This window comes from Pyrus communis, chromosome 12 (assembly GCF_041283825.1).
Source record: "Pyrus communis isolate YQ-2024b chromosome 12, ASM4128382v1, whole genome shotgun sequence".
Classification (NCBI taxonomy): domain Eukaryota; kingdom Viridiplantae; phylum Streptophyta; class Magnoliopsida; order Rosales; family Rosaceae; genus Pyrus; species Pyrus communis.
The window spans coordinates 6,066,005-6,078,965 of record NC_142576.1 but is presented as its reverse complement, the minus strand read 5'-3'; the positions used below and the strand labels follow the sequence as shown (position 1 = coordinate 6,078,965).

Sequence of the window (12,961 nt, the reverse complement as noted above, 5' to 3'; positions counted from 1 at the left end):
TTCATATATATATAAAAGAACCTGTAAGGAAAAGGATCCTCATTTTTTTTTTATAAAAATGGGGATTAGTTGTGGAATTCACACCACATCAAACTTTAACGATTCGAACTGTTTATTTTTCAAGTTGCACCTCATAGATCATCCTTGCAAAGTATAAGCCAAATTGAAAATATTTAAGACATCTAATTGAGTTCCAAGAAATTAACAATTACTTTGTTATATAAGAAATAATGAAATTTTATCTTAATAATTAAATAGGTAAATGGTTTCGGATTGAATTGAATTTTTGTAAGGATGATTTATGAAACGAGACTTACAAAATAGACGGTTTTAATCATTGAAGTTCGATGTAGAGTAAGCTCTACACCCAATCCCCATTTTTTGAAAACAATGGGATCCCTTTTGCATATATCATAGATTTATTTATGTGCTACGTAATAACTTTAGCTTCCATAACAATTATATATTTATAAATTATAGAAACTTTCTACCTCTTTATATTTTTATTTTGCCCCTTTTCCACCTCTTTAAAACCTGATTTTTTTTTTCCTTCAAAAAATACCTATTTCGTTGCAATCTCGTTCTACAATTGAGTGTTTCTCCAAATTACCATAAATATAGGCAGACTTTAATTCCTCTAATTGTTTTTGTTTAGGCCATCATCTTCAAATTGCTATAATTATACCCTAAGAAAACTTGGCATTTTATATAATATGTGGGGGGTATAATGGGTAAAATCATGCATTTCCGATGTATAATACTAAAAAGATCAAATTTATAAAAGGATAATACTAAGAAGATTAAATTTATAAATCACATAATGTGTCATTAATAGTAAATAAACACGTTAATCAACACTTAAATAATAATTCAATCATCAATATCCACATCATTTGATTTACAAAATTTAAACTTCTTAACCTAACCCATTCCCGATTGCCCCAACTATTGGAATTCAATTTCCACCTCCCACCAAAAAATCCAATTCCTCCAAAAGGAGGAGTTGAATTGCATTTCTCATGTGGGCTCCATACAGTCTTAATTTTCGATGGCAAATACGTAAACACGCTCTAAAGTAGTTGAACCTTTAATATGATCTCCCAAACCCAACAAATAGGTTAGAAAACCCCCGTGATCGCAACAGCTTCCATATGAGCTCCAAAAGCGGACGTATTATTATTAAGACCAAATGACAAAACCAAAATTATACAACTAAAAAAAGAAAAGAAAGTGCCGAATCTAATAAGAACAACCCTAAAATCTGTACTTTTAAAAAAAAAAAATTAAAAATAATAACTATATTAATAAGATAATTTTAGTGGGACCAAAATTTTATGGGTAATGCAGACGATCTTTTATTACAGTAATGAAAATATGTTGTACCCTTACATGATGAAGTGTGTTCGAACCCTATCGATAATTAATCTAACATCTAACTTACTAACCCTATTGATTGACTCAAATTTTTTTAAAGGGTAATACCAAAGAGACAAAATTTGCAAACTAAATGATGTGTCACCAATAGAAATAAGCAAGTTTATTAACGTTTAAGTAATAAACTGATAATCAACTTCCATGCCTTTTAGTTTGTAAAACTTTGTTTACAGATTTAGTCTCCACAACATTATCAAATTTTAAACCAAATAATGTGTCATCAATAAAAAAACACATTAATCGACTTTGGCGATAATCGACCTAAGACCTCTCACTTACAAGTGAAGATGAATACTACTAAATCTATTAATAGGAGGGAGCATTACTTTTTTTAATAACGTATAAAGTCATTAAAAATAGAGATATGCTATATTTACCATTTATTTGTACATCACTTGTACCATCATTCTAATAGAGGTAGGACGGATTGCGAGACTTCCTTCAAACTAAAAACTGGAGATCTCGGGTTCGAAATCAACTGCTGGTGTGAAAGCCAGACTTATGGCTAGGGAAGACATGAATGCCTTTGTGAGTCTTCCTGGCCTCCAAAAATGGTAGATAACCGTGACTTACCACCAGTTATTCCCCTTTTAAAAGAGAAAAAAAAAATAGAAATAAGACTATTTAACACATGCAATCTCATATCAATTCGAGAAAAATATTACGAATAATGGTACAACTAAATAGTACAAATATCTTGACAAAAATAATAAGCAAACAAAATAAAACCCTAACATAAAGCTGCGACTCAAAATCCTATATAAGCAAACGCAGCCGCACGTTGAAACCCTAGCTTTCTCTACCAAGCCACCCTCATATTGGTCCTATTCTTCTCTGCTATATTAAACCCTAACCCCCAAACACTCACCTCAACCCCCAGCACTCCCCTCATCGCATCTCAGATTTTCACCCAATCAGGTTTGAAATATCCAATCGGATTTTGTTTTTCGAATTGATAATTCTCATTTCGCAGCAGTTCTTCGTCACTGGCTTCTCGATTTCTTATCGAATTTTTTATTTTTTAGATTTTTGAAGTCGGAGAATTCACTGAGCTTCGAAACGATGTCGGACGAGGAGAGAGAGGAGAAGGAGCTGGATCTCACATCTCCGGAAGTCGTCACCAAATACAAGAGCGCCGCTGAAATTATTAACAGTAATTTTCCAGCTCGTTATATAAATTTAACACTACCGTAAAATATTTGGCTTTTGAATATTCATGTACTTTTGTGGATGACTGTATTGATTTGCATTTGGGAAATTTTGCAGAGGCTTTGCAGCTGGTAATATCCGAATGCAAACCGAAAGCGAAGATTGTGGACCTTTGTGAGAAAGGGGATTCATACATCAGAGAGTAAGTATCAATTTAATTTATAGTTTTTAAAAATACCCCATGAGTTAATTTTTCTTGTTGGCATTGGAATCTTATTGCTTTTTGTTGGAAAATTTTTGCGATTGTTATTAATGGGTTGGGTTGTGTTTTTTTTTTTTTTTGGTATTCAGACAAACTGGCAACGTGTACAAAAATGTGAAGAAGAAGATCGAACGAGGCGTTGCCTTCCCGACCTGCATTTCTGTGAACAACACTGTATGCCATTTCTCTCCTCTTGCCAGTGATGAGTCAGTGTTGGAAGAAGGCGATATTCTGAAGATGTAAGTTTTGATCATAACCGAATTTTATTTGTTCTGATATTTTTGGAAGAAGCTTGTGTATTAAATAATTTGGTTCGGACTTTTATCTCACAAGTATCAACATACTGTTGTAATTTTGTTCTCATTCAGTGATTTGGGCTGTCATATTGATGGGTTCATTGCCATAGTCGCACATACTCATGTTCTTCAAGCAGGACCGGTTACAGGAAGGGCTGCTGATGTTATTGCAGCTGCTAATACTGCTGCTGAAGTTGCATTAAGGCTGGTTAGGCCAGGGAGAAAGGTAATTTATTGTATTGAGTTATTACACTTTTTCTGTAATAGGTTACTGGATTGTTTGAGGATGCTGAATGATTGCATTATTTTTATTGATCTGAACTGTGATTTCTTGGCCATTAGTTAAGCGTTTACACTTTGTGGTCTTCTATTTTGATGTTATGCTTTGAATTAACATTTGCTTTTTTGTTTTCGTAACCTGAAAAGATGTGTTTTATAGTCATTGCACCCCCTGATGATGAAACGTTAGTATAAGCTATGGACTTTTATCCAAATGAAGCTTTTTGTCATAGTTACCCTGAGGGAACCCTATGTTATCCAATTGTCAAGCACCTCTTGGATATTTAATTTATTTTCTTTTCTTTTTTCCCTTGTCATATTCTCAGATGGTAGTTGGTAGGCATAGATCTCCACAAGGTTTCCATCTGTCTTTTAGCTAGAATGCCAAGTTGTTCTATTGCTGATGTGATAGCATGATTTCACTGCAATTTATGGTGATAATAACATGTCTTCCCTATGAATGAGGTTTTGAAGGCAACTTTGCCGAGGTGATCTATGATAATTTGATTTCCTCTTTTTCCCTGTTGCCTATATAATGCTTGGCTATTGATGGGCAGCTCTGGTTGACATATCTACATTGTTCATCATATTGTCCTTTGAGCCTACACCACTTCAATCCCCTAGAGTACTTTCATTCTTGTTTGACTTTCAGCTATCATAACGTTGGTGTTTTGGGACATCTCAATTTGATCATTTACTGTTGTGTCGATTCTTTAATTAACATGATCTCTCCAGATGATGAAAATCTATCACTGGCTATGGATTCAATCCGATTAGGCTTTTTTGTCATAGTTACACTGATGGAGCATCATGTATTTTCCATTGATTTTTTGGATCTATACACATTTCTTCTTCCAAAATAACAAATTGGTTGTCATTTCTGATCAGTGCAGGGAAGTTAGAAATATATAGAGATTCTATTAGGTTTTCTATTATACTTGTTTCTATCATATGATCAGATTTCCTTTTTTTTTTTTTGTTTAATCCCTGCACTGATTTTGGTCTTATCGATGCACTGAATTTGGTCTTGGTGCCAACACCTTACATGCACTCCCACAGTTTGTTACCTTTTCATCACTTGTGCATACATTTATCTATATGATGAATACTTGTCGAAAGCCATGGGCCAATGTCCAAGTGAGGCTTTTTGTCATAGTTACTCTGATAGGATTAGTATGTGAGCGTATTTGATAGTTGTAGGCAACTTTGCCGAGGGATCGATTATTCTATCGGTTTTCTCCTTTCCTTGTTGCCTAAACGAACTTGCTACATTTGATGCATAGTGCAGATGTATTTCTTGTCTGTCCAATCATCATTCAATTAGCTAAATTAACCCTCCTTATTATGAATACATTGCAATATGAAGCAAAAAGAGAAAGCTAATTGATCAATCCATTGTTGTAGGCAACTTTGCCGAGGAAATTGAATCTTATTGATTTCCTCTTTTTCCCTGTTGCCTAGACCAACTGGCTACATCTTGGTGCTAGTACAGATGTGTTTGTTGTCTGTGCAATCGTCATTCAAATTAGCCTACATATATCTTCGAATACATACTTTGTGCTATGTTTATAGTCAATTTAAACATGTACACATGCATCCTATTTGGTGTTTAGTAAAGCATAGTTCTTCTGTTTCTATTACTACATTATCCAAATTTTTATGTTATTTTCTTTTTGCTCCTACAGAACAAAGATGTAACAGAGGCAATACAAAAGGTTGCAACAGCTTACGACTGCAAAATTGTTGAAGGTGTTCTTAGTCATCAGCTCAAGCAGTTTGTGATAGACGGGAACAAGGTCATATTAAGTGTTTCTAATCCAGATACAAGAGTTGACGATGCAGAATTTGAGGAGAATGAAGTTTATGCAGTTGATATAGTCGCAAGCACTGGTGAAGGCAAGGTAATAAAGGAGTTACAATCAGCAGCCCTAACTACCATTCTGTTACATAATTATTTGACTTCCGTATCAATGTATTTTATGTTGTTTTGCAGCCTAAGTTGCTGGATGAGAAACAGACGACAATCTATAAACGAGCTGTTGACAAGAGCTACCACTTGAAGATGAAAGCTTCTAGGTTTATTTTCAGCGAAATTAGCCAGAATTTTCCCATCATGCCATTCACTGCTAGGTTTGTTAACTTTATATTATTTTCGTAAATGTTGCCGCTAGATCTTCAGCTTTTATTGGTTTTATTAATGGAAGTGTTTTCTCTTGCCATTAGAGCTTTGGAAGAGAAGAGGGCTAGGCTTGGTTTACTTGAATGCGTCAACCACGAGCTTTTGCAGCCATATCCTGTTCTGCACGAGAAGCCTGGTAATGATATTTTTAACTGGACATGTTTTCCGGAAACCCTTACTTTCTCATTCTCAACCTGATTCCATGAATTGTTGATTTTCACAGGTGACTTTGTTGCTCATATCAAGTTCACCGTCTTGCTAATGCCAAATGGATCAGACCGGATCACATCTCATCCTGTACAGGAGCTGCAGCCCACTAAACAAGTAGATGATCCTGAAATCAAAGCCTGGTTGTCTTTGGCCACAAAGAAGAAGAAAGGTGGTGGAAAGAAGAAGAAAGGTAAGACTCCGACTTAAGCACGTCCTGGAGAGATTGCAGGGTCGTTTTTTAGAGTTTGGATTCTGATGTCGTTGCACATTGTAGGCAAGAAGAGCGATAAGCCCGAGGAGGAGTCTGCAGAAGCTGAACCGATGGACGCAACAACGAACGGTGCCGAGTCTCAAGCATGAGCCTTCGTTGATTCTAGCCGGGTTTCTCTAATATGCATTTCCACAAGTCGCTGTGTTTTTTGTATGTTCTGAGATTTTGTAGGCGATTAACGTCAAATTTAAGTTATATATAAAATATTTTTGAATTCTGAGAGCATGTTTTCTTAACAGAGGAGGAATTCGAACAACTTGGAATCAGAACGATTAACTCGTCCCACTTAATCTAATTCTTAATTTAGGTCTGTTTACGGATTTAAAAGAGAAATCCACACTTTTCTGATTTTTCCTGAATGTTGATTTGATGTTGCATTATCTTATGAAAACGCACAAAGTAGGAGCTGTTTTCCAGTTTTTGGTTTCTCAATTACATCTCTTTATCTCTTTATCTATGGTCATCAAATTGAATAAATCAATCGAAAAAATAAGCATAGCAAGTGGTGCACAAGAGAGGAAAAAATGTATTTACTTTTAGATCCCAAATCTTATTAAGTTTCTCGAACAAGACACATATTTAAGGTTATAACAGAAGATTTCCCCAAAAGCACTCGTGATTTGATTAACCAACGTCATCTGTTGTTTAATTTCATGGTCGTTATTAACACTACAATCTATTGGTATCTCTTTTTTTAAAGTCTCAAATTCGACTTGTACATGAACAAATTCGATAATTAGACTAACTCTTAAAAATCATATATGTTTTTGGACCTGGATCTAATGAGAAAACTTGATATAAGTCTAATTTTTTAACCAATAGTAAGAATAGTCCAGTTTATAAAAATAAGTTCAATTCCTTAAATTTAATTATTTAATTATCAATAATTATATCTTCAATAATAAGATTTATTATAAAAATTAAATTTCTTCCTAATTATCTCTTTGATTATTTCTTTTTATTTATTGTTTTGTGATTTGTTGTTCTTCCTACCGCTTTAAACCCTATTTATTATTATTATTTTTTTTATAATCAACCTATATCACATGTTAATTATGTTTATCTACCTATATGACATTTTATTTTTATTTTTTATAATCAACCTGTCGCAGATTAATATGCCTTACTTATAGGTATATTATGTTTTTTCTATCTTTTAGTTAGGTTTCATATCTTATTTATTGAATAATATATATTCATATTTTTGTTACTTAAGTTAGGGGTATAATGTTTTATAGATAGATTTATGTTAGTATATTAATTTTTTTGTTATAGATATTAGAAGATTTTAATTGATTTTTAGAAAATATAAAAACAACAACAACAACAAAGCCTTTTCCCACTAAGTGGGGTCGGCCATATGAATCCTATAACACTATTGTGCTCGGTTCTGTGTCATGTATTTCGTTATATCCAAATACTTTAAGTCTTTTCTTAGAGTCTCTTCCAAAGTCTTCCTAAGTCTTCTTCTACCTCTTCGGCCTTGGACCTCTGTCTCGTAGTTGCATCTTCTAACCGGAGCGTTAGTAAACCTTTGTTGCACATGTCCAACCCACCGTAATCAATTTTCTCTCATCTTTCGTCAATTTTAGCTACTCCTACTTTAACTCGGATATCCTCATTCCTAATCTTATCATTTCTCGTATGCCCACACATCCAACGAAGTATCCTCATCTCCATTACACCCATATAAAAAAAGTATAAAAAAATAAAAACATGAAATTAAGTAATTTGACACACTTCTAAAAATCATATATATTTGTAGACCTAGATCTAAAAGCCCCAATGATTTATTGTGTTGCTACTTGTTAACCTAACCCCTTGGTTAACCGCTAAATTTTGTGGCGCGTATGGCATTCGTCTCCGCTGACTCACCCAAGCGCAGAGCGTGGGGAAGCAAAGCGCGTGCTGGCGGTGCGTTTCCTTGACACAATCAAGAACTCTAAAATACCATTGGTCAGTTTGCGTGGGAACACGTCATACCGCCACGTGTACCTACCCCCGAAGATTCTGGATTCGTTTGGAATCCCGCGAAGCACCTTTATAAGCCCTCGATTTCAATCTCCTCCCCCTCTGTCCGTCGCTCATAGCCGTAAAAATCCGACAAACCGCGAAGCTCGCAGCCGAAAAATCTCATTGTGAATTTTCTTGATCCGATATGGAGAACCGGTTCGCAGTCTGCATCTTCGTGTCGGCGCTGCTCTTCTTCCTCTTAACCATGGAAGCGAAAACTATAGACCCTTACAAGGTACGGTTCTTGAATTTCTTCTAATTTTTAATTTTTCATATTTTTCCAGTCCAATGTGGATGAATTGAAGGTAAATATAGCGGATTTGAGTGTGGAGGTTTTTGATCGAATGGCTTTCGGAAAAACCTCGCTGGATTTTGCTGTTGAAAGGAAAGGAAATTTGACGAAATTGTGATGAAATGGTGCAAAAGGAGCATAATTTGAAATTGGTTTTTAATTTTTACTGATGAATGTTTGGGTTTGTACTTATTTACCCATTTTTTTCTGAAATTGTTTTGAAATTGTTATCAGGTCCTTGGAGTGGAGCGGAATGCAAGTCAGCGTGAAATTCAGAAAGCGTTCCACAAGTACGTTCCAGTACCCTTTATGTATAATGTGCTTAATTAGTTGTGCTGAACCACGGGGGATGAGATTTTGTTTTTTGGGGTACTTGTGGGTGGGTATCGAAAGTATTAAAGCTCACTGCTCAGGGCTCGTTTGGGATTGCTTCCCGAGGAAGTGCTTTTATTAGAAGCACGTTGACAGTTCCATTGAAAATCCAAGTTCTAGGGCTTAAAAGTCCAAGTGCTCTTTCGTGAAGAAGCATCTGTTAGGTGCTTCCCAAAAGTGCTTCTATGATCCAGAAGAACTTCTAACTTTTTTCTGTCAGACACATTTGATTTAGAAGTTCGTACTGATTTTCAGGAAGGGCTTTTATCCTTTCCAAATCCGATCCATAATAGGCCCTTACTGTGACTCTACTTATCATTTATATATCATTTAGGTCTCTGCGAAGGTCTGCTATTGGGTTGGGACGAGTTGGGGCTAGCTTTAGTGACAAACTATAATTCTTCAGGCCTATTTTTGGCACTGCTATTGAGTTTTCATATGTGGCCATGTTTGAATAAGTGGTTAACTGTTCTTTGCCGTGAGGGCGACTTAGTGGTGATGTTGAGCTGTTATAGGACTTCAGCTTAATGACAGTGGATGTTTGTGTTATTACAGCATTTTAGACTTGTCATTGTAAGCAGTCAGTGCTTGTTCCTTTTGTCTAATTTGATACTAGGAGACTAACTATGTTTCTCTTCATGCTATTAAAAAAATAAAGAGTTTATCTCTGTAAGTTAGGGCCGCTTAATTTTCTTTAATAACGAATACATGTTTCTGTGTATGCTTTAGGGTGGTTTTATTGATTCACATTACGTAAGGGCCTATTCTCTCCAGTTGTGTCTCTTTTGTGTTTGTGTGTGCGCTTGTGCATTTGCAATGTAAATGCTAGTGTGACATGCTTTTTACCAAATTCATGCTAACTCGAATAATGCCCTCTAGGCTCTCTCTTCAATATCACCCAGACAAGAATAAAAGCAAGGGAGCTCAAGCAAAGTTTGCTGAGATAAACAATGGTATGACTTCTCCAAGTTCTCTTCAGTATCGATTCCTTTTGTCTTTCCTTTTTGGTTGAAGCTACCTCAATTCCTATTTACCTATCCTGTTGTAGTAGCCACATCCTCATAAGTTTGTACTTAATATCGTTTTGTTTCTTCTTCTTTGATTAGCATATGAGATTTTATCTGATGAAGAGAAGAGGAAAAATTATGATATGTATGGAGATGAAAAGGGAAATCCTGGATTTGGAGCTGGTTCTCCTGGAGATCATGGTGAATATACTTACTTCACAAATGGTGGACCAGGACAGAACCACTTTACCTACGGACCTGGTGACTGGCAGAGCATGGGTGGGCAGGGAGGTTCCAAGTCATTCTCTTTTTCCTTTGGAGGTCCCAGTGGTCCAAGTTCATTTGGTTTTGGTATGGAAGACATTTTCTCAAACTTTTTTGGTGGTAAACCTGGAGGTGGAGGTCAGTTTGATGGTTTCAGTGGTTCAACTGGGTCTCGACCTGGTTCTCAGCCTGGGTCTAGGACTTCTCCGGTGAGCATTACGACCATCAGTCCACAGGTGTATAAGAAAGAAATAGTTCACCGAGGGATGGCTTGGCTCCTGTTCTCTTACACTCCTTCATTGAAGGGGAAGCAACATGTTGAAAATACCATAGAGGAAGTTGCAAGTTCCCTGCAGGGAGCCTTAAAGGTATATTCAGATTCTTACTCATTCCTTACAATATGACTGCCTTTGATCTCCAGGTATGCTCATTCTTTCGTTCTATTCTGTCAGGTTGGAAGCATAAACTGTGAGATGGAACCATCTCTCTGCAAGGACCTTGGCATATACCCCAGCAGAATGCCCCGAATATTTGTGTACAAAGTGAGTGAAAAGGGTTCTTTGGTTGAGTATGATGGTGATTGGGCTGCAAAACCTTTGAAGACATTTTGCCAAGACAATCTGCCAAGGTTTTCAAAACGGGTTGACTTGAACCGCTTCGAGTCTTCCACTTTTACAACCAATAAATTACCTAGTGTGGTGCTTCTTTCCACCAAGAAAGATACACCTGTTATCTGGCGTGTCCTCAGTGGATTGCATCACAGTCACTTCGGTTTCTATGATGCAGAGGTATGTGGTGATTTTTGTCGGATTAATCTACTCAATTTTCCTTTTCTGAATCTTTTCGATATATGAAGAATGTGGCCATATAATATGTGTGTGTGTATTAACTATATATTTTTATATGTATGTACATATATGCATATGAAATGGGTAGGGTGTAATAATGACCATGGTACTTCTACAATGAAGTGAATCATATACTTTTCCTTCAGGGAAAAGAAGCTTTAGTTGTTTTCATTCACCTTACAGTTTTTCATTGATAAAAATCTTGAGTTTTTGGATAAAAAAATCATTTCAAAATGATCATGCAGGTCCACGATGCTTCTGATCCAACAGTGAAGAAGCTGGGAGTTGGTGCACTTCCAGCTATAGTTGGTTGGCTTCCGAACGGGGAGAAGCATGTCTTAAAAGCAGGCATTACCACCAAAGATATGAAGTCTACAATTAAGGAGCTCAGTGCTTTGCTCGAAGGTTTTGAAAAAAAGAGCAAGAAGGCAGCTTCAAGTCAGGCCAAGAAATCACCGACTGATTTGGGGGAGAATCAAATACCTCTGTTGACACAGTCTAATTTTGATGCCCTTTGTGGTGAGAAAACTCCGGTTTGCATCATTGGCGCATTCAGATCTTCCAAAGCAAGAAATAAGTTGGAATCAATTTTGACTGCGGTGAGTATACTTTTGCTTTTATAGACTCGCTGCTATAAAGAACACCCGGTTTCTCACATGACAATGATCTTCTTATGGAAGTTGAAAGAGTAACGGTATAAGTTCTCTATATTTTCGTTTTCAGGTCTCTCAGAAATCGCTATCAAGGCGACACAGTTCAGCTCAGGGCAAGGATTCTGTTTCCTACACTCTCTTGGATGCCGCCAAGCAAGCGACCTTCTTAAATGCTTTCGACGAAGCAGGATTTAAATCATTAGAGAAGGTCTTGGTTGCCTACAAACCTCGGAGGGGGACATTCGCAGCATTTGACGGTGAAATGACTACGGAAGAAGTAGAGGCGTTTATTAGCTCTGTGCTTAACGGGGACATACATTTTACCAAAACACGGCAGAAACCCGTGCTCAGGTGAGAGGAAAGGTCGGATCACGGAGCTCGTGGCTTTCGTGTACATAGCTTCACTGCTTTGAGTATAGAAAAGATAAACCAATTTTTAGATTACAGTAAGAAGGAGACTGAGTTTTGGCCCTGGTTGCGACGTTGGGTCGCCATACAATCTTGGAGGAGCATCCATTGTTTCGTAGTGTAGGAGAAGTGTTCCTCCAAACCCAGAAAAGTGGTCTTGTAATGCCATGGTAAAAGTTTCATACCTTTTCGTTTTATGAATCGTGTAATTTATTTTCCTTGGTGTAGAAATTAAAGACCAAATTTTACACAGAAATATCAAATAAGATGGACGAGGTCTGAAATTTGAGGTCATGCTTTAACACTTGCTACGTTTGCGTCTTGCTGATTTCTTTGCTTCTACTCGATTTCATATGTTATAGGCTTATAGCACGTCTACTTATTTAATAAAGTAATACTACGTTTATCATATCTTGCCGGCGAGAAATTATTAATTCAAAGGCTACGCTCTTGAAGGCCTTTGAAACTAGAAGTTTGTAAGCTCTAATAAATGTAGGGTTGAGAAGTATATGTGGTTATGTCTTTATTAAAGATGTGGTAAAAATGTGTTACAAAAAATGTGACAAAAAGTAGCAGTTTTGTATTTACTATAATATATCAAATTGTATTGAGTGATGAATTGTCATCATGATTAGAGTTTTTTTTTTTCCTTTCAAAATGTGTCGCAAGTTTAAACTATTCCCTCAACTTAATGTAAATGAATGGTGTTTTGTCCAGCCTATTATCTTAGTTCTGCATCCACTTTAAATTTTATTGATATATTTAACCTAATGCAAAATGACCTTAAAGACCTAAACAAAAACAAGATATTCTAAAGATAAAAAAGTGATAAATCTTATCGTCTAAAAATTAAAATGTGATAAAACCATTTTTGTTGGCAAACAGATGGAATACTCAATAACACCAAGAAATAGTCAATCGCCCAAGTAAAAATGCAATTGTGCACCAAATTCCTGTGCTCACTATTGCGGACTGGAAATTTTCGTGCGCACATTGAAGAACACTTTTCTTCATAAAAACTAGC

General features: G+C 36.1%; 2 protein-coding genes across 3 annotated transcripts; both read left to right on the top strand.

Moving 5' to 3' along the window:
- Positions 1–2,145: 2,145 nt before the first annotated feature.
- Positions 2,146–6,300, top strand: LOC137745240 (ERBB-3 BINDING PROTEIN 1). The gene is made up of 10 exons (XM_068485156.2): positions 2,146–2,352; positions 2,460–2,587; positions 2,701–2,785; positions 2,935–3,084; positions 3,214–3,367; positions 5,106–5,321; positions 5,414–5,550; positions 5,644–5,735; positions 5,823–5,999; positions 6,084–6,300. The coding sequence occupies exons 2-10, from the start codon at positions 2,497–2,499 to the stop codon at positions 6,167–6,169; spliced, it is 1,188 nt and encodes a 395-aa protein (XP_068341257.2). The 5' UTR covers positions 2,146–2,352; positions 2,460–2,496; the 3' UTR covers positions 6,170–6,300.
- Positions 6,301–8,128: 1,828 nt separating this feature from the next.
- On the top strand, positions 8,129–12,231 carry LOC137746024 (dnaJ protein ERDJ3A). Of its 2 annotated transcripts, none has more exons than XM_068486071.2 (7): positions 8,129–8,328; positions 8,620–8,675; positions 9,637–9,710; positions 9,864–10,396; positions 10,481–10,816; positions 11,122–11,475; positions 11,600–12,231. In XM_068486071.2, the coding sequence occupies exons 1-7, from the start codon at positions 8,239–8,241 to the stop codon at positions 11,882–11,884; spliced, it is 1,728 nt and encodes a 575-aa protein (XP_068342172.2). In that variant the 5' UTR covers positions 8,129–8,238; the 3' UTR covers positions 11,885–12,231. The 2 variants fall into 2 exon arrangements, with proteins under 2 accessions (XP_068342172.2, XP_088538204.1); XM_088682078.1 differs by lacking the exon at positions 8,129–8,328 and adding an exon at positions 8,417–8,510.
- The last annotated feature ends 730 nt before the right edge of the window (positions 12,232–12,961 follow it).

Coding starts and splice junctions, on each gene's coding strand:
- LOC137745240 (XM_068485156.2), top strand. CDS start 2,497: ATGTCGGACGAGGAGAGAGAGGAGAAGGAGCTGGATCTCACATCTCCG. Junction 2,588..2,700: donor CGCCGCTGAAATTATTAACA/GTAATTTTCCAG, acceptor GAAATTTTGCAG/AGGCTTTGCAGCTGGTAATA. Junction 5,736..5,822: donor TGTTCTGCACGAGAAGCCTG/GTAATGATATTT, acceptor TGATTTTCACAG/GTGACTTTGTTGCTCATATC.
- LOC137746024 (XM_068486071.2), top strand. CDS start 8,239: ATGGAGAACCGGTTCGCAGTCTGCATCTTCGTGTCGGCGCTGCTCTTC. Junction 8,329..8,619: donor AAACTATAGACCCTTACAAG/GTACGGTTCTTG, acceptor AATTGTTATCAG/GTCCTTGGAGTGGAGCGGAA. Junction 11,476..11,599: donor TGGAATCAATTTTGACTGCG/GTGAGTATACTT, acceptor TTTCGTTTTCAG/GTCTCTCAGAAATCGCTATC.